Below are 25,624 nucleotides of genomic sequence, written 5' to 3' on the forward strand. Positions count from 1 at the left end.
TTTTCTTTATTTGAAAATTCTCTTACTCTAAATTTCTGTTTTTCTTTCAAATTTCTCAAGGAAACAAATGACTTTCTATAGGAAATTCAAATGTCCTACTATTCCTGACAAAATAGGTCATGTTACCATCTTGGGAACAAAAAAATCATCACTTTCTCCCTATTTCTCAACACCAAGTTTTCTACTGCCCGCACTGAATCATTCCTTTTTTTCTTTTAAACAATCCAAGATTCATTTGTTTATTTTGGGGGGTATATTTCAGCACCTGTATCAAGGTCTGCCTTGTCTGCCTGCCTGTTGGAAGATTTCAGTATTCATGTTGATAAGCCACAGAACATGACTTCCCAGTTCCTTCCCACCTTCACTCCATATTCAATACATACAGGACTCTCCAGCAATGGTACTCCTTTCCGGTGTCATGCCTCCTTTACTATAATTACTTCCATGTAACCATACTAATCGAAATATTTTTACCCATGCCTCCCCTTTTCACTCAAACAGATTATTCCTGGCTACTTTAGAGTTCCTATTCAACCTGAAACCACAATCAGCCCTTTCAATGCCACCCTTACTTTTAATTTAATGCCACAATGTCATTCTGACTATGGTTCGCTCCTTAGCAGAAAAAATGGATCTAACATTTACAAACCCCCTAGCTAGGGGCTTTTCTAACACAATCTCATTTAATGCTATAATTTCAATAGTTATTATATTTGTATTATAGTTATAATAGCCATAATACAGGTATTATATTTTCATAATCATGAAGAAACTAAGAAACATAGAGATGAAAATACTTAACAAATATAAATTTCCTTAACAACCACCAGTTTTCTCTGTTTCCTCTCCAAGATGATAAAAAGCTCTAAGAGAAAAATTTTTAAATTACACAGACTTCCTACAGGTCTTGACATTCACTTTCAATAAAGCTCTTTCTAGTGCCCATCAATTCTTTTATTGAAATCATACTGATTTCCTAGTAAATTTCCCTATAATGACTTGCTTAAATATATACCTTTCCTTCTACTTATGCCTCCACTTTCAAGAAATGACCTCTCCCCCAAATAGCCCAAGAAACAAACCTACTTCGGATTAACTCATCCATTTTTGCGCATTCCTTCTTTCCAATATATATTCCTTACTCCTCTAACATTTTCAATTTCTCTATTGGTATTTTCCCTTGTATTTTCTACTATATGAGATCTTCTTGATCTCACCAATGTTCCTTACCTTGGAAATGATCTCACAAATTTGTACACACAAATATTCACTATGTTGGAAAAAAAATTACATTCCCCTTTTTCTAACCTTCTATTTCTTTCTCTTTTACTGCTACTTCTTAAAGGGTGGCTTAGGTCCATGGGTAATACTTCATCAAAACCACCTACCCAGTATTCCCATACCAACCTACCTGTCTCAGTCACTTGTGTTACCAATCTCCATAACTGCCCAGATTCCACCTCCTTGAAGTCAACTGTTATCTGTGTACTTTGTTACTGTCCCAATTATCTTTAATCTTGCCTTTTAACATCTCTTGTACTCCCTTCCTGAGCCCAGATTTTCATTATTCACAATTTCAATACTGTTAACAGGTGTCTAGTTGACTCTCTTACTTTTAGTCAATTCTGCCTACCACTATCAGATTTATCTTTCTTAAACATCATTTATATCAGTTTTTGGCTAAAAATTCTTTAATAACTCTATACTTTCTACTACATGAGATTTAAATTTCTTAGCTTGACTTTCAAAACTTTGTGTAAGTTGCCATATTTACCCAATTAATCATCTACTCAGTCCAAAAATACTACAGATGACTGAAAATAAGGTAAACCTATGTTCTTAACAAGGAAATTAAAATAAAAGTGTTATCCAATTTTCAGATATTTAGACACAAATAGTCAACTGTCTACTTATATTAATTATATATAATTATAGTAATATAATTATATATTAATTTAACAAATAAATTAGTTAAAATGTATTCTTAAATATACTACACAAAATATATTTAGAAACTTTTTCATGTCATGAAACAATATTCATAAAAATTCATCTAGAGCAACGTTTTGAGTCATTTGACAGTTTTCCTTATAGTTCATCCCCCTTCACAATAATTTGAGATATAGCAGTCACCAGAAATTTTATCTCGAATTCCAAGTACTCAGTGGTATACTGTTAGGAAAGCTGATTCTTTCTTTTTATATTAGTGGTGCACATACAATTTAATTGCATTTTAAATACACATCCTTCATCTTTAATGATGTAATACAGTTGTAAAAATGATTTCTAACTTGTAAAACTATGAGGTAAAACACCCAAAAATAATTAAACTCAATTAAATTTCTTTGCTTTCTTACTTCTGAAGACATCATGTGTTCTCTATAAATATGCAAACTAGCATTAATTGAGCTTGTTTTAGGCTAGTCTTTCCCAAATAACATTGTATCAAATTGTTTTTGAAGCAGCATCCCATAGTATAATGCTTTCAAGCACTAAAACAGTGAATTCCTAATTTGAGTCATAATCTAGAAAGAATAAACTCTTCCTTTGCAGTGTGTATTTATTTGGTATTTATTGAGCACTCATAATTTATAAACCACTTTCTTAGGTATTGGGGATATATTGGTGACCAAGTCAAAATCCCTGCTCCTAGGGAGCTTATATGCTAAAGGAAGAAAAAAGCTAATATGCAAATAAATAAAATTTTCACATATCGGTAAATGATACTGAAAAGAGAAAAGTGGGACAATTTGATTGGGGGAATGGTTTAGGTAGGGTGGTCAGAAAAGGCTTACCTTAGGTGGTGAAATTAAGTTGAGACTTTTGCATCAGGCATGCAAAGATCTGAGGGATTAGCATTTCAAACTAAGAAGTAACAAGTGCAAAGACCTGAAATAAGAATGAGGTAGGAAAGTTCTGGGGAAAGAAAAGTCAATAGAGATGAAGAGTAGGCAGAAGAGGAAAACAGAGGCCATAGAAAGTCTTTGGAGAACTTTTAAGAAAATGATATCTCATATACGTTTTAGAAGGACTCTCTGGCTATTGCATTAAGGAAGTAATACTGGGAACAGGGATGTGCCAAGAGATGAGGCAGACCTGATACAACCTCTTCATGGGTTGGGTGGGTTTGGATACAGGGTCTGATAGAAAGAATTAAAGACTGTCACCATCCCAAGCAACAGGATGGAAAATGACACCATTTACTGAGATGGGCAAGCATCAGAGGTGAGATTTGGAAGAATAGTGGGAAATCAATAATTCTATTCAGGTCACATTAGCTTAAAATGTTTTAGACATTTAAATGTTAATGTTGAAATGGTTGTTGGATATACAAGACTGGTGCACAGAGGAACAATCCAAGCTGGAGAGATAATTGACTCAATAGCATAAAGATGGTACTTAAAGTTCTCATGTCTGCATGAGAACTCCTTGAGAATATAGATAACAAAGAGAAAAGATTCTCTTATGACACTCTAGAGTCTTGCTAGACAAAAAGAAGACAGACTGTTAGAAATGAAAGAGAAGGAAAATCAAGCTTAGAAGCCTCAAAAATAAAGAACTTGAGGGAGGAGTCAATTGGATTAAATGCTGAGATCAAGATTGGGGACAGAGAAATGACCATATGCATGAATCATGTGGTCAGGAAATAATTTTTAAGATGGGAGATATTGAGGCATATTTTCCTCAACGGAAATGACCTAGTAGGGAGGGCGAAAGGGGTGATGAAGTGAGAAGGGAAACCTGTAGACATGAAGTTATAGTTGGCCACAAATAGTTACAGATATTTTCTCCTTGTATTAGTATGGGAAATTCAGCTACACAGGTGTATATGGTAGTGAAAGAAAGAAAGAAAAAGTAAAAGGAGATTCTTTTCTAGTGGCATCTATTTTCTCTGAAATGTGAGACAAAGGTACTAGGTTGAAAGTGAAGTAGGAAAGGAGACTGAGGATTTTAAGAAGAGTAAAGAGATATTATCAATTTTGGAAAACAGAAAACTGAATTTATTAGGGAACTAATACAGAACTGACAGAATGCTAAACGATCATTTGAGGTAAGTAATCGTAAATTAGTTCAATAAGTAGAGTTGTAAGATCCTTCTCCATCAATATTTAGAAATCCATTTCCCAGAATTTACTGTATTTACTTTCACCTCTATACTTTTACTACCAATGTTGTTCTCCTCACTCTTAACTCCCACTGAATCATTCAGAATGTATATGTAATATGAAACATTAGAATACGAGTTCCATTAGGGCAGAGAATTTTGTCCTTTTTTTGGTTTGTTTTCACTGCAGTATCTCCAGTAAGATAGTAGCTGGTACAGAGTAAATATTCAATAAGTATATTTGTTTCATATGCACGAATAATCAGCACTTAAATTTAGCTCATATTTTTCACGGGCAAATAATGTTAAACTAGATATAATCTTTCTTACATCTCTTTTGTGTTTCTCATCTTACATAGCATAGTACAACCAAAGAAAGAGGTGCTCAAAAATATCCAAGTTCCCTCTAAAATAAACATTTGTGCCAATCAGAAAAAAAAAAAATCCAACTAAGTGATTACAAGATGGGAAACTCAAGAAAAGTACAGAAGATACTACACTTGAACTTAATAAGTAATAGCAAAGTGATATCAAAAGCTTCCAGATGCCAACAGAGCACAAAACTATGGGCATCAAAACATTTTTAAAAAAGAGAGATAGAAAAGAAAACATGCACCAAGAGTTAGAAGTATCTAGCTTACAACTTCTCTAATTAAAAAAAAAAAAGGAAAAAACACTCCACCACCACCCTCATTGCTCCGAAAAAGTATCCAGAGGTATTTTCCATTAAAGATTGGCTAGACCTTTTGACTTTTCTCTAATGGTGATGGTTCTGGCATTCAAAGTCTCCTATGTACATTAAAAAAAATCAGACTGAAAATGTCATTGAATTTTGGTTTAATGATAGATGACTTTAATTTCTTAAGTCCTCCTTACCGCCCACCCCCCCAAATCCTTTGTATCCCAGGCATTTGCTAGAAGTTACAAGTAAAATCTCCCTTCTTTAAATTCCTATAGTATTTAGTATTTCTTTTGGTTCTTAACATATTCAAAACTGTTTTAGATAGTCTTTGGGTACTTTTTTTAACAGGTCATAGCCCCCAAGTACTCTACCAAAAGAACTTACAAAAATCAAGTGATTATTAATATATGATGAAGAATGAACACAAGAAGATATATCAATGCTAAGAAAAAAATTCAGATGACCTAATAGTTCTACTTTTAGAGTTCTTTATTAGGGAAAAGAATCAGAGGTGTGCTCAGCACAATGAAGGATTTAGGCAAGGATATTACAATGTTTAGGAACACAAGCATCATAGACAGACAGACCCAGCAAGTAACTTAATTTCTTTGAGCTCTAATATCTTTAGTTATAAAATGGGGTTATTATGCAGGTTTAATAATATAGTATATATTAAATTCATAGCACAAAGCCTGACATAATCTAAATCATTTAATAAATAGTACCATTACTGTAAAAGATTTGTACACAATTATAATACTTAAAAACGGAAAAGAACCTAAATGATTAACAATAAGAAACTGATGATTTAATTTTATTTAAATCCGGCACACTGGACAATACATTTATATCCAGACAAAATATGTTATGACTTGACAAACTTTATAAATGTTCACAGGCATTTATCGAAATATATAGAAATATATAGTGGTACTCTAAACAATGACACTAAAGAGATCTTAAATCCACTAAAATCCCCTATTTCATTTTTAGTTAAAGGTAAGGGCGAAAGAGATACTTGTTCCAAAGCTTTGAGAATCTAAAAGAAAAGAAATTAAAGACAAGGTGACTACATTATCTTTCATAGATTGTAGCAAAAAAAACTTTGACAAAAGATCAGTCAAAACTAAAAGTTACAGAGAAAATTTTATAAGAACTTGTTTTTTTATACACTTCTTAAATTTAAAAGTAATGTATTTTTTAAATATTTATTTTTCAAAAAAAAACAAAACGTTCCTTCCCTGAGATTCTATTTCTTACTATGTAAAATAACCATATACTAATTCATATTATAATCACAATTTTAGACTATTATTATTAACTCAATAGACAAATGCCATGAAAAAGGAATAGATATAGCTTCCACAGCATCAAAAAGGTTTAAGACTATATAGTGCCCATGGTTTTCTGGTAAAAGTTTAATTACTTCATTTACTAGTTTAGCTGTTGTTGCAATTTGCACTTCACTGTTCTGGAGATCCTGGGGATCCATAGCTTTCAGCCAAGTACAGACTTGGGTGGAAGTCTGGCAAGTAGCTCCATTCCTTCTTTTGTCTAGGTATGAAGGAGCGCATAAGCCAGCTTTTGCCCTGTCAGTACAAGCTGCTGAGAGGCAAGGGCTTCTTTGTTGTGAACCTGCAGAACCGCCTCTTCTCCTAAGTGGTCACCTTTATAGTTATAGAGTACCTCCACACAATGCCTTCTAATAATATCTTCACCAACTTGCAAGTGATGGGTTAAATCCACAGTTAGAATTGTCCAATCATGGTCTTTTGCAAAAAGACAACTGAAATGCGCCTCTTCTGAGGGATCTTTGTCCTTTGCAACTGAAAGTTCGGCCTACACAGGTGTACTAACAACTTTCAATAAAAACTGCGTCATATAGAGATAAAATTTGGATCTATTTCACCACTGGGTAATAGCTGAATTGAAAAGAATTTGTATTAATTCAACTGAACTATATTGTTTTATAATATTCACATAATTATTTCTGCGTAATATTTTGCACAATTATTTTTATTTACCTTGGCTAATTAGCTAATAGTGATTCAAACTGTAAAAAAAAAATAGTTACCAAAGAGAACTGGATTTAAATCAACTAGAAAACTTGCTTCCAAATACCTGGGAAAATAGAATATGACCACTTTTTGTTTCTTGTTAGAAAAACAGATTCAACTTATGCTTAATCAGTAGGATGAAAAATTTTAAAAGATTTCTCAATCACTCTACACAGTGTTACATTTACTTTTAATTTTGAAACAGTTATCACATTTGCCAACATTTCTCTAAAATAATTATCCCCTTCCCTTTATATTAATAACTTCATTACAGTGAAAATAAGTAAGATCAAACATTTTTTCCATGCCCATGAAAACAAGAAATATGCAACCAAAATTTGGACACTTAGAAGTAATTCTTCAGAAGTTGGAAAATATATTTTAATTTTAAATTGAATAACGTGAAATACAAATAGAAGAATGTATTAGAAAATGGTTAAGGAAGTGAAAAGATACTATACTAAAAAAGGAGATAGCATATGCTTTAAAAACAGATTAAAAACAAAATAATATAACTATCTCAGCATAAGTTGGGTATATCCTGGGGATATTTTTTTAATTCACTCTTCCTCTTCTGATCTAATACTATCCTCACTCTTTTATTAATGTAATCATTACTCTAAAATGTTTGTTTATTCCACATATTTTCTTCTCTTTTAATGTCAGAAGAAAAACTGAAAAGTGCCCTCAAAACTAAGTATATTCTATAGCAATATGTTCTGTTCAGGAAAAATATCTTAAGGAATTTCCTCTCTGTCGTCCTTCATTGGTCCCAAGAGTAATCATACAATTAAGCTCAAAACTGTCTCTTCATGTTAATGGAACAAATATACATTTCTCTGAATGCCAGAGTACTTTCATCTGCTGTTAACAAAATATTATTCACCCGCATATGCACTGATGTCTAGAATCCCCTAAAATTATAAACTGCATTAGAGAGTGCAGACAGAAAATCTGGTGTAATTTTACTCTTTTTAAAAAGCAAACTACTATCTTAAATGAGTTTATAATAATTCTCTTTTTTAAAAAATCACATTTTCTTGTACTGACTATAAAATTTGAGACTTTTAATGGGACATTTTATTCAGAACACCTGTTTTTCTTCTTTTATTAATACCTCTTTTTCCAGCCTCAAAATGTGGCAATAAAACTAAGAAATTAAACTTAGGCAAATTCTTATGCTCCAAGGCAATGATTTTTCCACTTAAATCAATATATTTTCAGTTTCACTGTTGCCAGAGCTGTGGGGATGACTTTGAAAACACAGATACAAAACCAAAATAATAATTTAAAAGGAAAGGAGAAAATCTAATTGTAATTCATTTACTACCAATCTGAAGCCTCTTATAGCTACTTTCCTCATTCCTGTGCTCTAAAAAAAGATACTCAGTACTCTTTTACCTGTTCCTGAAAAACAGAATATAAATTCTGAAAATCTTATGAAATTACTATTTTCTTTATTTAAAAAGTAAACTTTTATAATATACTGAAAGAGATTTACAAACCTCTGAATGTTCGTCTCTCTCATCTATAAGTCTTTTTAGATGCAATGCCATATTTTTCAAGAGTGGTTCTATGTCCTCTTGAGACAAATCAGTCACTTCCATCCACTGCAGATCGAACACATTTTCTTGATTATGGGTTACCTTTAGAAAAGCAACCAAAATAAACAAAAAAGAAGTAACATACTTAAAAACTATCTCATTTTACCATAAAACTAGCTCAGCATTCCATATGAAAAAAACATGAAAAGCAAATATATCTAAAGAACAGCATTTGAAATTAATGTAATGAATGATGACTTATTTCTTCTTATACTTCTTCTTACAGAACCAAAAATAATCCACAAAGGAAAAACCCTGTCTTCTCCCACCAAGAGTCCATGGGAAACATCTATTTAAATTGTACTTGAATTCAAAAGCGAAAGGTTTTAACTTATATGATACAAGTTAATGCATTTTTTTCTTTTTCTTTTTTTTTTTGGGGGGGGGGTGCATGGTCTGGGAATCAAACCAGGTCTTTGGTATGGAAGCTGAGCATTCTACCATTGAGCAACATGTTAATGCATTTTTATACTTGAAAAGCTAAGTCTTTGTAGATTTTGAACATGACACTGTCACAGAACCTCAGGAGAAAAGAACTCCCAAAATAAAGATTTTTAAAAGAATGGACGTTACATATAAATGAAATACTTATTTTATGCTTTCCATTTTGTGCTCTGATTCTGATATTTTGCTCTAATTTTAACAATAAACAGCAAAATCATCCCATAGCTACTTTTCTGGGGAGATACACAAACAAACCACAAGTTTAATACAAGTGCATTTTTAAAAAGTTCAGAAAAGAGTATATAGGTTATTACCTCTTGAATATGTGCGGCAACTGCTGCTTTTGTATCAAAATCTAAACCTTGAATTCTTTCAATAAATTCTTCTTTTTTCTGACACTACAATAAATGAATAAAATGATCATTCACACCTTGTAGGTTTATTGTCTTTAAAATTTTTAAAAGTAAAAAAAAAAAAATTTTTTTAAGTAAAAACTCATCTGGCTAGAAAACTGTTTTTTGAACAATAAAAGTAAGGGTCTTGTTTTGCTTTGCATTTGAATGGTCTATCTCATACTCTTACCTAATAAAGAGATAACAATTTAGAAATATTTGTTTTAAAAAGACATCGAAAATCCACATAAATTTTACATTGGAAAGTTCTAAAGCAGGAAACCATTACATAACCCATCTGAGGTTAATACAATATTATTATGCTAACTTCCCAAATAGAGAAGTAAAGAATCAAGAACTTGTTTCAGGAGGAGCAGTTACTTGCCAAAAAACACAGTGAGTCAGTGGCAGAATTCGGAACACAGCCAAAATGTTCAGTTAGTCTCTGGCTATTACCAAACAACACAGCCTTTCTTCTTGGGAAAAAAAAATTAAAGCAATTTTTACTTCAAGCTTACAATTCATTCTTACATCTTCACCCTATTAATCTTAATAAAATAAATCTACTCTTGTGAGCCAGTTCAACATTTATAAGGTAACACAATAAATATTTGATTTGTTTCTGACATAACATCAAGTTACTGAAGACAAAATTTAAGAATGTATATACAAGTACACATGTACCAAGTGGAATAAAGGCAGCGATTCTTTATTGTGTAACTTTTCTTGAAAGCTTCATATAAATTAAATATATCAAAATACAAGCCTAATTTTTTCTCTCCAGTCAGTTTACTACGAATCTTAATCTCTATTCCTACATCTCTGAAGTTATACTGCAATCCAACTAACTGCTAGTAGAACTGTAATCCTGCGCTACCACATGAGAAGTGCATACAAAACAGCACAGCCTTGTCCAGCTCAGTTGCATCTCCTGGGCCAATTATTGAGCCTCTAGTGAAGACAATATACTCACAAAAAGAAAAATTGGCTCTTTGATCATTAAAAGAAACTTAGCAAGGCTTTATTTTATACTCTACACATGTATTATAACAAACATAACACTGTATTTCTATTGCCATACAACTAAACACATTTCCCTCAGTGCAGAAAATTCCATATCCTATAAAAATAAATTATGATATAATATTTAAAACTAAATTACAAAGAATGTACAATTCTAGCTATGACATGAATCATTAAGACTTTTGCGGGGATGGGATGAAAATTAGTCTGTTTAATATAAAAATGTGTATATGTCAAATAATATTTGACAATGAATTTCTGATTGTACATTCATAGCATAAATAAATTTTTCAAGTATGATAATCCAATTTTTTAAGCTAACTCTTGCAAAACTGTTGAACTATGCATAGGTTCTGAGCCAAACAGAATATAAAATGGCAATTGTAATGACTATGAACCACTAAAGAGTCCCCCAATTCTGCATCTCTTGTTCTGCCTTTTCTTTAAACTAAACAGAAACTTGAACATGGCTAATGTACCAAAGAAATGGAATTTTAAAATTGTATTCCATTGTAATTAATTTACATTTAAATTTCCACATATGGCTATTGGCTACAGTAATGAACAGCCCAGTTTTATAGCATAAGAAATGTCTCGTTTCAAAAAATGACACATCGGGAATTTCATTTCCAGGTATGAAGATTCTTGTGAAGAATAAATAATCATCAGCAAATTGCTTTTTCCATTTCAAATAAAATTCTCTTTCATACTTTTGTCAAGTTACTAAGGTGTTATTGGCATTAGGATTAGTTCAAACACTTTTAAAGCAACTGATATCTAAGCCAATAGATTACATGATACCTCAAGAATAGGGTAGGGCAGCAGGGACTGAGGAAAAAAATTATTTGGATATGGGGGGAGGAGGGAGAGTTGCATTAACTCTAAACTTGTAAACCTTCAAACAGAGAGTTTAAACTTTTAATACATTATTCCTCAAATTATTCATATTCTCCCTTAGCATTTTCAGTGTTCTCTCACCTCAAAAGAACACTTTTATGTTGAAAATTTAAATTAAAAAAAGAAAAGGGCACCAAAAAAACCCTGCTGAACAAGAATAATAATAAGAAACACATTATAGTGTTTTCAATACGAATAAGAACATTAATATCAAAACAGATCATAGTTCATCTAAAACAAGACCAAAATGCGCCACATAGAAGAAGTAAAAAAAAGAAAAATAGGAATGTCTTCTCTAAATTGAGGAACATTTGTTATTTTTATGTGCTCTTAAGAAAAATAAATCCATAGTGAGAAGTTATGTATTGTTTTATTTCCCAAAAAAGCAATACAATAAAGTTCTAAAATGCTAATTTATAGATAACTGGTAGGTAAACAACAGATTATGGTCTTCAAACTGACCAAGTTCAAAACTGGCTTTCGCAATCAAACACTAATGTTGGAATTACTTCTGATTCACACATAAAGATCAAAATTTAAATTCCAACCACATTTGACACTTAATTACTTTCAGCACTACCAAACCCAGCCAAAGTCCAAAATAAGTAATATTTTTAGATACTGAGTAGCCAACATTGATGTAAAAATCTAAGTTTTGCTGAAATGGGATAAATTTTACAAGGTCTTAGAAGAAACTTTCAAACAATAAATACTGCAAAAATTTTCCTTGTGTTTAGAGGATGATTTACTTTGGGAATCCCTCAACTGTTCCAGGGCCAGGGCAAAGTGCCATTCATTGGTGGAAATTCAAGCTGCTACTCAAAAGTGGTTCAGGAGACTTGTGTTAGTCATTGAAAAGCTTTTGGAGGAACTTGACTGGTTTAGCCAATCATGAAAACACCCAAGTCCCTGCCTTGGAATAAGTTAACAGTTTTCTGTTTCTTTTTATGAATATAACATCTTTTGAAATCTGTGACCCACTGAATTTATGGACTCCTGCAATAGAGATTGTGTCCTAAGTATTCAAACAATATCTGTTGGTTAACTGGTTCCCTCAATAGTTTTCTATCCTAAAGTCTATCCTGGCTCTTTAATATCAATAAAGTTTTCTAATTGTGCATTTGGTCACAGTTGAAGGCTGACAGGAGATTTTGTCTGTTGCACATTTGACGTTAGCTTTAGTGGCTCCCAAATGCCTACAGGATACAATCTAAACCCTGTGGCAAATGCAGGCCTTCATAACCCAATCCCTGTGAATTCTCCAATCTAATCTCTTGCCATTCTCCCCCATGTATGTTGCATTCCAGCCATACCTGATGTTTTCTGAACAAACTTTTTCTCAGCATCTTTCTTCTCATTACAAATATTACCTGACCAGAAGCCTCCCCTGACACTACAAGCAGACTTCAGGAAATATTTCAATGCATCAATACAGCTTGCCTGATAGTAATTATCACTACATACTGGTATTGTTTCGCCTGCTGGCCTCTAAAATTTGAATGCTCTTAGCCCATAAGTTAAAAAATAATGAGGTTATCAGAAAACTAAATATCAAGTTGCCCTACAACCCAGTATTACCACTACTCAGTATATACCCAGAAGTTGAAAGCAGTAACACAGACATTTGCACACCAATGTTCAGAGCAGCATTATTCAAAATCACCCAAAAAAGGAAACAATCTGGGTACGCATCAACAGACAAGTGGATTAACAAAATGTGGTATATACAACGAAATATTATGCAGCAGTAGGACAAAATAAGGTCCTGGAGCACATGACAAGATGAACCTTGAGAACAATGCTGAGTGAAATAAGCAGAAACAAAAGGACAGATACCATGATTTCACGTCTATGACTATGGTAAGGGTAAAATCAGAGGCTTACAATGCATAGGGAACCTACAGAAACACGAAGCTAGAGATGAGTGAACAATTAGCTAGTAAGGCTGAACTTAAATGTAAGGGAATGAATAGAAGTGAAGGTAGTTCATTAGTGGGTCTATAAGTAATATTGCCATATTGAACATGAACATGACTGAAAGGGGTGTATAAACCCATATGTCCCACCAATTAAAATTACAAATGCAAATAATTTCTTACATGAACTACTTCAAAGGTATGAATCTTGTACAAGGAGTGCATAATAACAGGGTATGGGGGGAAACTGCCATAGCATACCATGGGCTATGTTTAAAAGGAAAACATCAACAGTACCTCAGCAATACCAGGGGTAAATAATGGGGCGGGGGGGACGACAAGAGTTAAGGGGAGGGTTGGATTTTCTATTTGGTGAGGGTGTGGTTATGGGTTATTTTTCTCTTGGGAGCAATGAAATTGTCTAAAACTGAGGGTGCTGATAGACTGCTGACTTTGGACATTATACATGATACCCAATGGATGGAGGTGGTTCCCTCCATACCCACTGACTGAGAAGCAGAATGGTGAATGGTGGTATATGCATGCATATGCTGCTACAGAAAGGAACAAAGTTGTGAGACAGGCAACGCTGTGAATGAATCTGTGGGACATTACGCAATATGAAATTAGCCAGAAACAAAAGAGCAAATATTGTATGGTTTCATTCCAAAAATACTTATAGGGAAACTGGGGCCTAGATAGTCTTTTTAGCAGTCACATGTAGTCTGGAGCATTGTTATTTCTGCTGTGTTATATATATTTAACCAGATACTTCCCCAGACCTTTTGGTACTTGTATGACACCCAAGACTCAGAGTTGGAGTTCTGCAGTTAGGAAAATCAGCACTGTCACATACAACAACTGTTAAAGAAACTGAAAGAGATCAGGATTCAATTAGAGGTAAGAACAAAGTCAATCAGGTCAGGATTAAGGTAATTCAGAATACAGGGGTAAGGAAGACACTGTCTGTATTTTTGAACTTCACCTACTCTATGAGACCAAAGGAAAAAAGGTTATTTTGTCCAGAACCTAAATTTTCTGTAGCACATGATGTAACTCAACCTGTCAGGATAGCTCATTTAAACAACCCAAACACCTGGAGCCCAGAATGGGAATGAGGACCAGTAATTCTACATACATCCCAGAGTATGTTGAGCAGATAATTAAAAAGTATTGGCAAAGTCCCTTGAGGGATAGGAAAAAAAATACAGAAATGTGAAGCATTAGGGACTCCCATGTCAACAGGCTTAGACCTTATCTTGAGGCTTGCTCTTCTGAAACTTATTTTTGTAGAGGAGAACTTAAGCCCACCTATAGTTATGCCTAATAGTTACTTATAGAAAACCTCTTTTGTTGCCAAGATGTGACCTCTCTAAACCCAGCTCTGCAAGGAAAATCATTCCCTCCCCACTAGATGGGATTTGACAACTAGGGAAGAAAATTGCCTTGGCAACACGGGACATCACTTGGATGAGCCTGGCCCTGGCACAGTGGGATCGACAATGTCTTCCTGACAAAAAAAAAGGGGAGGGGGGAGAAATGTAACAAAATAAGGTATCAGTGGGTGAGAGAGTTCAAACAGAGTCAAGAAGCTACTATGGAGGCTACTCTCATGCTAGCTTCAGCTAGATTTTCCTAATTGCCATGGTTTGCTAAACCCCAACCAAAACCATTTGTCAACCCTAAAGAACACCTCAGGTTCTGAGATTTTACAAAGGTTTCACACACGATCTCTTGGGAACAATGAAATTATCTAAAATTGAGAGTGTTGATGGACTATGGACTTTGGGCACTATACATGATGCCTGATCAATGCAGGTGACTGAAGGCTGCACTGACCAAGAAGCAGATTGGTGTATACATATAATCCAACGTTGTGCTGCTACAAAAAGGAATGAAGTTGTGAGGTATGCAACAATGTGAATGAATTTATGGAACATTTGTGAGGCAAAATAAGCCAGAAATGAAAGAACAACTATGGTATGGTCTCCTTTAGAAAATGCTTATAAGAAAACAAGGGCCTAGATTGTAAGCTTTTATAGCAGACACATTTAGCCCAGAGTGGTAATTATTATTTCTGGATTTTGAGATGCTGTTTTATATATAACCTGGTATTTAGAGATAAGAATGAAACCGATCAGGTCGGGTTTAAAGTAATTCAGAACACAGGGGTGAGGAAGACATTGTCTATTATTTTAGAACCACACATATTCTTTGAGACAAAGGTAGAAACCTGTATTTGGTCTGGAACCTAAATTTTCTGTACACATAATCAAACTCAACCTATCTGTATAGCTCATTTGAACAACTAAAACACAGGGAGCTCAGAATAAGAAAGATATCCTTTAATTCTGTATAGCTTAATGTAATGCTGGGTATATTCCTAGAAAATAATAAGCATATAACCAAAAAGTATTGGTAAAGTCTCTTGAGGGATGGGAGAAAAAATATGGAACTATTAAACTTTACCATCAGGGAATACCCTGATACTGCGTCAAACTTTAGGGACACCCAAGTCAATAGGCCAAGCCCTTGATCTCGAGGCTTACTCTTGTGAAGTTATATAGGTAGCGGAGAAGCTTAACCTATCCATAGGTATGCCTAAGAGTTACTTCTGGAGGAGCTCTTTTGTTGCTCAGATTTGGCCTCACTTTCTCTAAGCCCAACTCTGCAAGTGAAATCACTGCCCTCCCCGCTATGTGGGACATGACATCCAGGGGTGAAAGTCTCCCTCGCGGCATGAAAGATGACTCCGAGGGATGAGTCCAGCCCAGGCACCCTGGGATCAACAATGCCATCCTGACAAAAAGGGGGAAAAGAAGCTGTAACTAATAAAGCATCAGTGGCAGAGAGAATTCAAATAGAGTCAAGAGGCTACCCTGGAGGTTGCTCTTATGCAAGCTTCAGTTAGACATTGCTACCTATCATAACTTCCCAAACCCCAATCAAGATCATTTCAGCTAATCCTAAAGAACACCTAGGGCAATATATAAGATTCCACAAGGGTTCCATATACTAGAGTAACTTTCCAGAAACCTACAAACTCCAGATGGGTCCCTGGACCAGATAAGTCCTGAAATGTAGAAGGTCCAGCTTCTCCAGGACATCAGATAATTTCATCTCCATACCCCACATTATTAACAGAAAAAGTTAGAATGGCCACAGACCAAACACCCCTAAAGAGAAGGATAGAAAGATCAAAGCTGATGGTGGAGTCATACAGAGAAGATAGGATTTAACAAATGAATATGACTGCTGAATCATTAAATTGATATCTCTTGAAGTCTTTAGTATCTAAGGGCAACTAGAAGTAAAAATCTAAAATTGTGGAATTGTAACCCATGCCAAAAACTCTGAAATATGTTCTACAACTAACTGTGGTGCTGCGCTTTGAAATTTATTGCTTTTTTGTATATTATTTTATTATTTTATGTTTTTTTCACAAAAAAGAAAAAAGTTAACTGTGATGATAAAAAAATAATATTTATTCCTTCTAGCCTCCTATATCCTGGAGCAGCTAGAATGAAAAATCTGAGAGGATGGTATGGTAGTCCATGACAAACTCTGGGATCTGTCCTGTAACTACTCATTAAAGAGTGCTTTGAAAACTATTGTTTTTTCTTTATTTGCTTTGTGTATATGTCATATTGTACAATAAAAAAGTTTAAAAAAAAAAAAGGCTTCACACACTAAGATTACCTTCCAGAAACCAACAAACTCCAGATGGGTTCCTAAACCAGATAAACACTGAAACCCAGAGGGGCCAACCTCTTCAAGTACATCAACTAGTACCATTCCCCTTTTAGTTTCATGCCCCATGTTAGAAAGGGGCATCCATCATACTTTGGACGCCCCTTTCTAACATGAAAAAGTTAAGAGGCATAGCCTAAATACCTCTAACGACTGAAAGAAGGGTCAGAGGAAAAGAACGAGTTATAACAGAGAAGATAAGATATAGAAAATGAGTATGAGTGCTGAATCATTATATTGATATTCCTTTATAGTCTCCACTGTCTTGGAGCAGCTAGAAGGAAAAACCTAAAATTGTAGAATTGTAGCTGATTCCAAACTCTGAAACCTGTTCTATAATTACCTGTTACAATGGACTTTGAAATTTATTGCTTTTTTTGTATATATGCTATATATCACAATAAAAAATGTTTTTAAAAAATGTAGTTTGCATTCCCATGGGGGCAAAAAAAAGTAAATACAGTAAACCAAGGCTGTACATAATTAAGGGCTATGTTTTTCACACAGGGTGTAATGATTAAATTAGAATAGCAGTCACTACAAACACAATATTTAATATTTATTTTACTATTTAATCCATTATGCAGAAAACACTGTACATTACACAGCATGAAACTTTAGTAATACTCATTGTATAAGTATGAGATTGTATAAGTATACTCATTGTGTAAGAGCTGTTATCAGCAGACAGCTATGAAATCCAACATTTTCTTGGATATACAATTTCTGCTTTATTAACGTAAAAAATTACTAGGTAGTCCTTCCCTTCTCCTAATACACACACACATAAGCACACATACACACACATGACTCAAATGTTAGTTACTGAATCCCTAAGAGCATTTTTGGAGAGGTTTTTAAGGGTACCGGTGAATAAACTTGAAAAACTTAAGGCATTTAAAAGCCTCAGAATAAGAAAGAGAATAAGATTTTCAGTAATATGACTACGTGGTAATATAACTTAATTTTAAAATAAATAACAAAATAAGTGTTTTCCTTCAAAGAATTTCCTTAGGAAGTTGGTTATACAATAATTCGAAACTTTCTAACAGGTTGAAAATAATGGCTCTCCACAAGTTTTAGAAACTAGAGTTTCTAAACTCTATGTATCTGAAAAAATACATAAAGAGCCTGAAAAACTATCACATTCAAATGAAAATATGAAAAAATATTTAACTTACCTGAACTGCACAACCTAGTAAAAGTAAAAGCAGCTTTTTAACTTCTTCTGTGCCTTGCTCTGAAATAAAAAAAAATTACTAAGTATAATGCTTTGCTCTATTTTTACTCTCTCTAATATTGGAGGAATCATGTCAAACTATAATAGTCACAACATAAGCAAAATATTAACTCTACATGCAAATACACTGGAGAATTCAAAAAAGTAGCTGGATGTGTGTGTGTATATGTGTGCATGAAAAATATGTGCAAATACACATTGCAAAGAGGCTGGGGTATAGATAAAATAGGCTTCAGACTGTGTGCAATAAAATATGCAAGCTATAAATTCAAATATACTCCTTTTTCAGAGGATTACACTACAGCAAGTTACTAAGTTAAGGGCTGCTGATATAAGGACATGCCACAAAGATGGCTCCTGACAGATCCAGCTCTTTTCCGGTCATTTTGGCTTTTTTGCTTTTTTTCCTAAAAAAAAAAATCTCATGTGATTCATCTACCTATAAAATTAAATAGCTGTCTAATGTGTAGATTCATGAGGATTAAAGCCTTAAATGTCTGCTATAGAAAACCAGTAAAGTAAATGTATATTACAAGCTGGATAAAAGTCAATCATCTGTAGCAGAATGGAGATACACTCCTTGTCCAAGGTATTCAATGAAGATTTTCTTACAACATTCAACTGGCCAAAATATCACTTCTTTGGGCCAGAATTTCATCATAAAGCCCAAAAGGTCTATGATCAAGTCTAAATTCTTTTTTCAGACATTCCCTCCCACCTTTATGAAATGATCTACTTTCTAGCTACAGTGAGCCATGATAATCATCATTTCTCAGATACACAACCATACATACTCCTTTGCCTTAAGTGATGCAACTCCCTCTGCCTGTCTTTCTCCCCCCACTTCCTTTTCCCTCCAATGAACTACTTGCTAATAATAATCCTAGGCATACTTCTAAATACTGTGTAGTTTTCCCTGACTCAGCCACCATTGTTCTTCAACCCTCACTAATCTGCCAATTTTTAAAATAATTAATGGTTCTATATTTTATATGCTTTAACATTTTGTACATATTTCTCTTTTGTACTAATTACATGATTTCCAAGTTATCTTTGTATTTCTCACCAAACCACAAGATCCTCCAGAGCAAATGAACAAAACAATGCCGTGTGATGGTAGCTAAATACTGTAAGTGTAATTAACAAAGTGGAGTGTTAAATGACTATGGTCGAAAGAGGAAGGCTAGAGTCATGTGTGTCATCAGAAGGAAAGCTAAATAAAAAGCGGGAATGTATAATTTAGCAAAACCCAGAGTGGACAACAATGGTAGTTACTTTTATAAATATAAAAGAGTTCTTACATGAACTAGGACAAACTTATGTCACTACTACAAGGTGTTAATAGGGTGTATACAGGAAAAAATACAGTTAATATATACTAACATCTATAGTTAACAGTAACGTTTTTAATATTCTTTCATTAATCATTAACAGTGGCACTATACCAAAGTTAAATGTCAGTATTAGGGGGATATGAGGAGCACGTGATTTTTTTTCTTTGGAAGAAATGAGAATGTTCTTATATTGACTGTGATGGTGAATGCATAACTATGTGATTATACCAAGGGCCACTGATTGTACACTTAGGGGTAGATTGTACTGTGTGCATAAAACTCTTAAAAAAAAAATAAAAAAGCAGCAATGATTATCTGATTCCAAAACAGAAAAAAATTAAAATGTCACCTGGGCTCCCCTAAAAAAGAGATCCTCCAGAACATGGATCACTTTTTTTTTTTTCTTTTTTTTCCACTCTGCTCGTGGCCCTACCGATGACTTTCCCTCCACCCTATTAAAAGGATGGGGGACAGTAGTCTGAATTGGGTTATGAGGCCCCCCTCAAGGGTACCACATCTCATCCACCGAAGTCTCTGAAGTGCTGGCCATGAGTCCGTTCCAAGCTCCAGCTAAGGAGGCATCATGGATCACTTTTTTTATATTCCTGGTCCCTATAACTTGGTAGGGACCTAATAAATGCAGGTAGAATTGAAAATAATTCCACCATACTTGCAAAACAGCTCTTTTCTTTCTTTCAATTTCTACATGTATAATCAAATATCCTGGAATATTTCTAAAGATTATCTAAATTCCTAATTCATCACACCTGCTTGATTGTTTCCTCAACAAATACAGCTGTTTTAGTTTTTATTTTGGTTTTGACTGAAAGTATGTGTGGGGGTTGGATAAAATATACTTGCTTTGAGTTACATGTAGCATGTAAGGAAAAGTTCATTGTTGCAACTGTTAGGTTGCAATTTCCCCAATGGTTCAAAAATTGAAATTCTGCACATTCATATAAAATCTGCTAAAAGGCGGAGACCTTTAAAGAAAATAATTTAAATGACTGAAGAAATTGCTTCTCTTCTTGCCATTCAAGTGATTTGTTATAAATTAAAGCTATCAATCAATAAAATCTTAGGTTCAAACAACTTTGACAATGTAGATAGTAGACAAATGAATAAAAACCTAGAAATTATTTTTATTTCTTTACACAGATTATATTCCTTCAAGCTTATAACTACCTTGTATCTTCTATATTTCCTGATAATTAGACTCTAAACACTAGACCTGATATAATATGCATGTCTAGCTCCACCTCCAATTTAAAATATTCTAAGCATTTCCTTCTATAAAATGGAACATGACCTCTCACCTCCCTAAAAGAGCTGTGAAAAATCTAGTGAGTTAAAGTAAATGAACAAACTCCCAGTAAACATTATAGTATTACATAAAGGTAAGGCATTGTTATCACATCATGCTAGCTTTAATACTTACCAGAAAATGGATTTTTGCCAATGATTAAGACATTTGGCAATGACATCATGATCAACTGCTGCAAAGTCTCCTGTAAAAAGATACCCAATAGTTGCTTTGTGTGTAATGTTGACTCTGTAGTAATTCATCAAGTTATAACATTATTTGTGAATTCCTCGGTCAGTAGGCATACTTCAATAAAAAGTTAAAAAATATTTTTTTTGGGGGGCAGGCAATGGTGGCACAGTGGAAGAGTTCTCACCTGCCATGCTGGAGACCCAGGTTTGATTCCTGATGCCTGCCCAGGAAAAATATATATATATACACATATTTTTTTTGGTCCCAATCAAAAAGGCGGAGTGAGAAAATTCACAGTTCTATCCCCCTACAAAAGCTCTAAACAAGCATAAGAAATGGAAGAATTAATGCAAAATGACTAGACCTAACGTAAAATCACTGTAGGGTTTCTGTTGAAGGGAAAGTTCTAATACTGGATGGTGTGAGGGTACTGCAATATTATGAATGCGATAAGTCTATTGCATGGTATGCTCAGGAGGGGTTGGGATGGGAAGATTTATGTTGTATGTATGCTTCCACACTTAATAAAAAACTAAAGAGATAATGACAATCAAATATAATACTTGATACTGGATGGGATCTAAGAATTACAGAGAAAAAACTCAAAAAGGACCTTATTGGGACATAAAAGAATGGAATATAGACTGTAAACTATGTTAATATTACATTTCTTGAACTTGATAACTACACTTAGATTATATAAGTGAATATCCTTGTTCAAAGGAAATTTACATGAAGTATTGTGTTTAAATAGCATGATGTGTGCAAACTGCTCTCACATGTTTAGAAAATAGAAAGTTAGATAGATAGACAGTATGATAAAATGTTAAAATGGGCGGGCCTGCATATCTGGGGGGGGGAAGGGAGGTTGGACTTCTCCATATTGGTTTTGTATTATTTTTGTAACTATCCTGTAAGTTCAAAATTATCTCAAAAAAGTAAATTTAAAAAGTTTAAAAAATGCATAAATGTAAAAAAAGAGATATCTAAGATCTCAAATCTTTTGTAACTTCAAATGAATTTAATAATTAAAACCACAATGTATCAAAAGCCCACAAAACAAAAATATCCAAGCTCAATGGTTTAATACTTATCATGTATAAATCTGAGTTCATATGCTAGAAAATTAAACAATATTCATCAATAAAGATAAGCACCTATACTACTTTTCTTCTTTTGTTACTTCACTCTGAGGGCAATAAAGATGTCAGCTGAAACTAATGTCAAGAAAGTTGACAAGATTATACAAGAAATGTATAATCTATTTTTTTTCTGTTATTGTTTTATTTCTTTTTCTGTTGTCTTTTCATTTCTTTTTCTAAATCGATGCAAATGTTCTAAGAAATGATGAATATGCAACTATGTGATGATATTGAGAATTGCTGACTGTATATGTAGAATGGAATGATTTGTTAATATTTTTGTTGTTAATTTTTTTAATTAATAAAAAGAAAAAAAGAAAGTTAATTAATTTATTAAAAATCTTGTCTTATGATCATCTCATGAATGGAAATACTACCTCAGTTAATCATTATTTCTCTCCTCTATCTACAGATATTTTACTTCCCCTGACTTCTGTCAAACTGTGAATCACAAGAACATATGCACATTCTGATAGTACAGGATGGTTCACAAAGAAATGGACCCTTACAAATTACTCATTTTAGATAATAATTGAAGTATACACCTTCTGTTTAGACCACCTCTTCCTTGGGGAAATGAAGAGAACATGTTACAACTACTAACAGTAATATGCTCCAAAGGGTATGGGGTAAATTCCAGCACAGGACTGATGTGTGCCACATAATACTACTCAGTATTTCTTCAAAAGATTATAGAAATAAGTATGATAGTTTCTTTACACATTGGCTTTGACTTCATGTTCACGTATAACTATAGTTACTGAGAAACAAATTTTGAAAGTATTTACTTCTTTTTGAATCGCCCTTTATTTAATTGTAAAAAGGAAACAACCATGAATAGTATATTAACTTGTACTATTTTTTTAAAGATGTGTAATTATAGATCCACTAAAGCATCTCCCCATGATACTAGATGCTAATTAATCTTGTAAATTCTTCACAATAATGCATTTTAAGTTCTGTAAAAACTTTTCCTAAGCATTAAATTTATTAGTTCTTTTAAAAAACAATCACTCTGTTGGTCTCCAATGTCTTGGAGCAGCTAGAAGAAAAAACAAATAATACCAAACTTTAAAATCTGTTTTATAAATAAATAAATAAATAAAAATAAATTTTAAAAAAATCTCTTCTATCTTTTAAATAGAAGTTTTAAATGTTAAAGTGTACTTGGAAATTTATTGCTTTTTTTGTATATATATTTCACAATTTAAAAATGTTAAAAAAAAAACAATCACTGAAAAAAACTACACATTTAAAAAGAAGTACATATTCAAATTGTGCATCACTTCTTCCAGGGATAAAAATCAAGTTTGATATTTAATAAATTTACCAGTTAAATGTGAGTTTTCTCAGGACAGACTATAATATAGCTAATAAGCAACAAGTAAATGGACTTAAGGAGATAAATATCTAATCCATTTCTAACATTTAGTCTCCTTTCCTTGAAGCAAAACTATGAAGACTTATATAAGAAATCATAACTAAGAAAACTGCATAAAAAGTGACCATTGTTTTGTCAACACTATACCTAGCAGAGATCATCTAAGTCAGCAAAAAACTTCAAATTTACTTGCATAAAGACAAGCTTTAAATTTTAACAGAGCCTAAATTAGCAAAAAAAGCTTTATCTCAATTTAAAAACTTTACAGATAAAAGACAGTAATTCACAAAACATGGTATCTTAAATCTAAAGTAAGTCTAAACTGATGAATCAACTAGAAAATATCATCTTATATTTAAAAGGCAATTAATTTTATCAATTTACCATGTAATATTCTATATGTTGGTATGTGAGGTCAGAACCAAAATTGTTCAAGTTAATAGCAATCTTCAATATGACCCACCATTCCTTTCCTTTATCCCCTCTTCCTCAGCTAGCTCTCTATTTCCTGCCTACTTAGTCTGCCTATGCTTTCAGCTAACTCAGTTCCCCTACAAAGATGAAAACAATTTGATATACCATACCCTTTTCAACATATGGTAACATCAATGTTCTCGTGTAAATAAAGTTTGACCTATAAACGTGAATAATGTAGATGACACAACTTGCTACAGGAACCTGTTAAATTCAAATTTACCTCTTTGTCATCTAAAAATGTACTCAAGTATAGTGGAATCCAAATGCCTCGTATGGTATACTCTGGTAGAGTGGAGCCAAAATGCCTAGGCTTAAATTTTAGTTTCATGACTTATTGTGTAAGTGACTTTGTATGGGACGGTAGGAAGTGAAGCAAAAAGAACAAAATTTTTTAACTGACAAAGGCTTTTAAACATTAGAGTTAATGGGAAAACCTATCTTTTACCTTATTTCTAAATATTCATTTTAAGTTGCCTGAAAGTGCTAGTATTTGGTAATAAGGCAGCTAAATGACATACATGTTTTGTAAAAATTTATTTCAGAGTCTCTATTTAGCTACCTTTCAGGTTCTTCAAAAAAATCTTTTTATTTCCAAATTCCACTCTAATACATATCATTCAAAAATATGAAAGTCATAAAAGAGATGAGAGTTTTGCTTAAAAAAACAGATTTTTTAAAGCTCCATTATATCATCCTCAGACTCCCCTAGATATTCTTCATTAAATGGAAAATGAATATATAAATAAGTCCAAGACAAATCTGACTTTACTAAGAAGGAAGATAGCCATCCTATGTTCTGTAGAACATTTAGAATTCTTGGTCTCTATCTACTGGATGCCAGTACAAACCCACATCGTGACAACCCAAAATGTCTCCAATCACTGCCAATAAGCCTCAGGAGACAGAATCACCCTCAACTAAGAGCCAGTGATTTAAACTGCTAAACTGATAGACTTCACAATTCTATCCACCCCAAATCTCCCTGTGGTTGTAACATCATTATATTAACACATTTCATACAAAAAAAGATAATTTCAACGCTTGGCATTTTAGGAAGTAGGACCATGAAGAATAGAAAGCAGAAGCAATAAAAAGGAATGAAGTACTAAACACATGCTACAAAGTAGATGAATCTTGGAAATAATACACGAATTCAAAGAAGCCTGTCACAAAAGACTACTTAATGTACTATCCCTTTTATACGAAATGTCCAGAATAGACAACTTCATAGAAACACAAAATAGATTATTAGTTACTAAGGTACAGAATTGGAGGTAAATAAGGAATGACTGCTAATGAATACAGGGTTTCTTTTTTTTTTTCTATGCTGTACATGCCGGGGGTCACACTTGTTTTTTCTTTCTTTGCTTGTTTGTTTGTTTAGGGAAGTGCATGGGCCAGAACTTGAACCCGGGTCTCCCCCATGGCAGGTGAGAATTCTACTACTGAACTATTTTTGCACACCCCCCAGGGCTTCTTTTGGGGGTGATAAAAATGCGCTAAAATTACACTGCTAGGTGCACAAACTCTATGAATATGCTAAAAAACACTGAATTCTAAGCTAAATGGGTGAATTGTACATTATGTGAATTATACCTCAATAAAGCTGTTAGAGAGCAATAGTATACAATACAGAATTGGGTCCCATTATTAACTTATTCATGACTCTGATGCTGAAACCCTTT

General features: G+C 33.4%; 1 protein-coding gene across 9 annotated transcripts in view; it reads right to left on the reverse strand.

The window, feature by feature from the left end:
* Nucleotides 1-25,624, reverse strand: part of CCDC88A (coiled-coil and HOOK domain protein 88A) — a 189,428-nt gene that overhangs the window by 132,954 nt on the left and 30,850 nt on the right. For all 9 annotated transcript variants that reach the window (XM_077134249.1, XM_077134245.1, XM_077134247.1 and 6 more), the window contains 4 exons: nt 20,883-20,952; nt 18,052-18,110; nt 9,207-9,290; nt 8,350-8,490 (listed from right to left, as the gene is read on the reverse strand). In XM_077134249.1, coding sequence (XP_076990364.1) covers nt 8,350-8,490; nt 9,207-9,290; nt 18,052-18,110; nt 20,883-20,952 — 354 coding nt within the window. The remainder of the gene's footprint in view (nt 1-8,349; nt 8,491-9,206; nt 9,291-18,051; nt 18,111-20,882; nt 20,953-25,624) is intronic.

Source organism: Tamandua tetradactyla, chromosome 17, assembly GCF_023851605.1.
Source record: "Tamandua tetradactyla isolate mTamTet1 chromosome 17, mTamTet1.pri, whole genome shotgun sequence".
Classification (NCBI taxonomy): domain Eukaryota; kingdom Metazoa; phylum Chordata; class Mammalia; order Pilosa; family Myrmecophagidae; genus Tamandua; species Tamandua tetradactyla.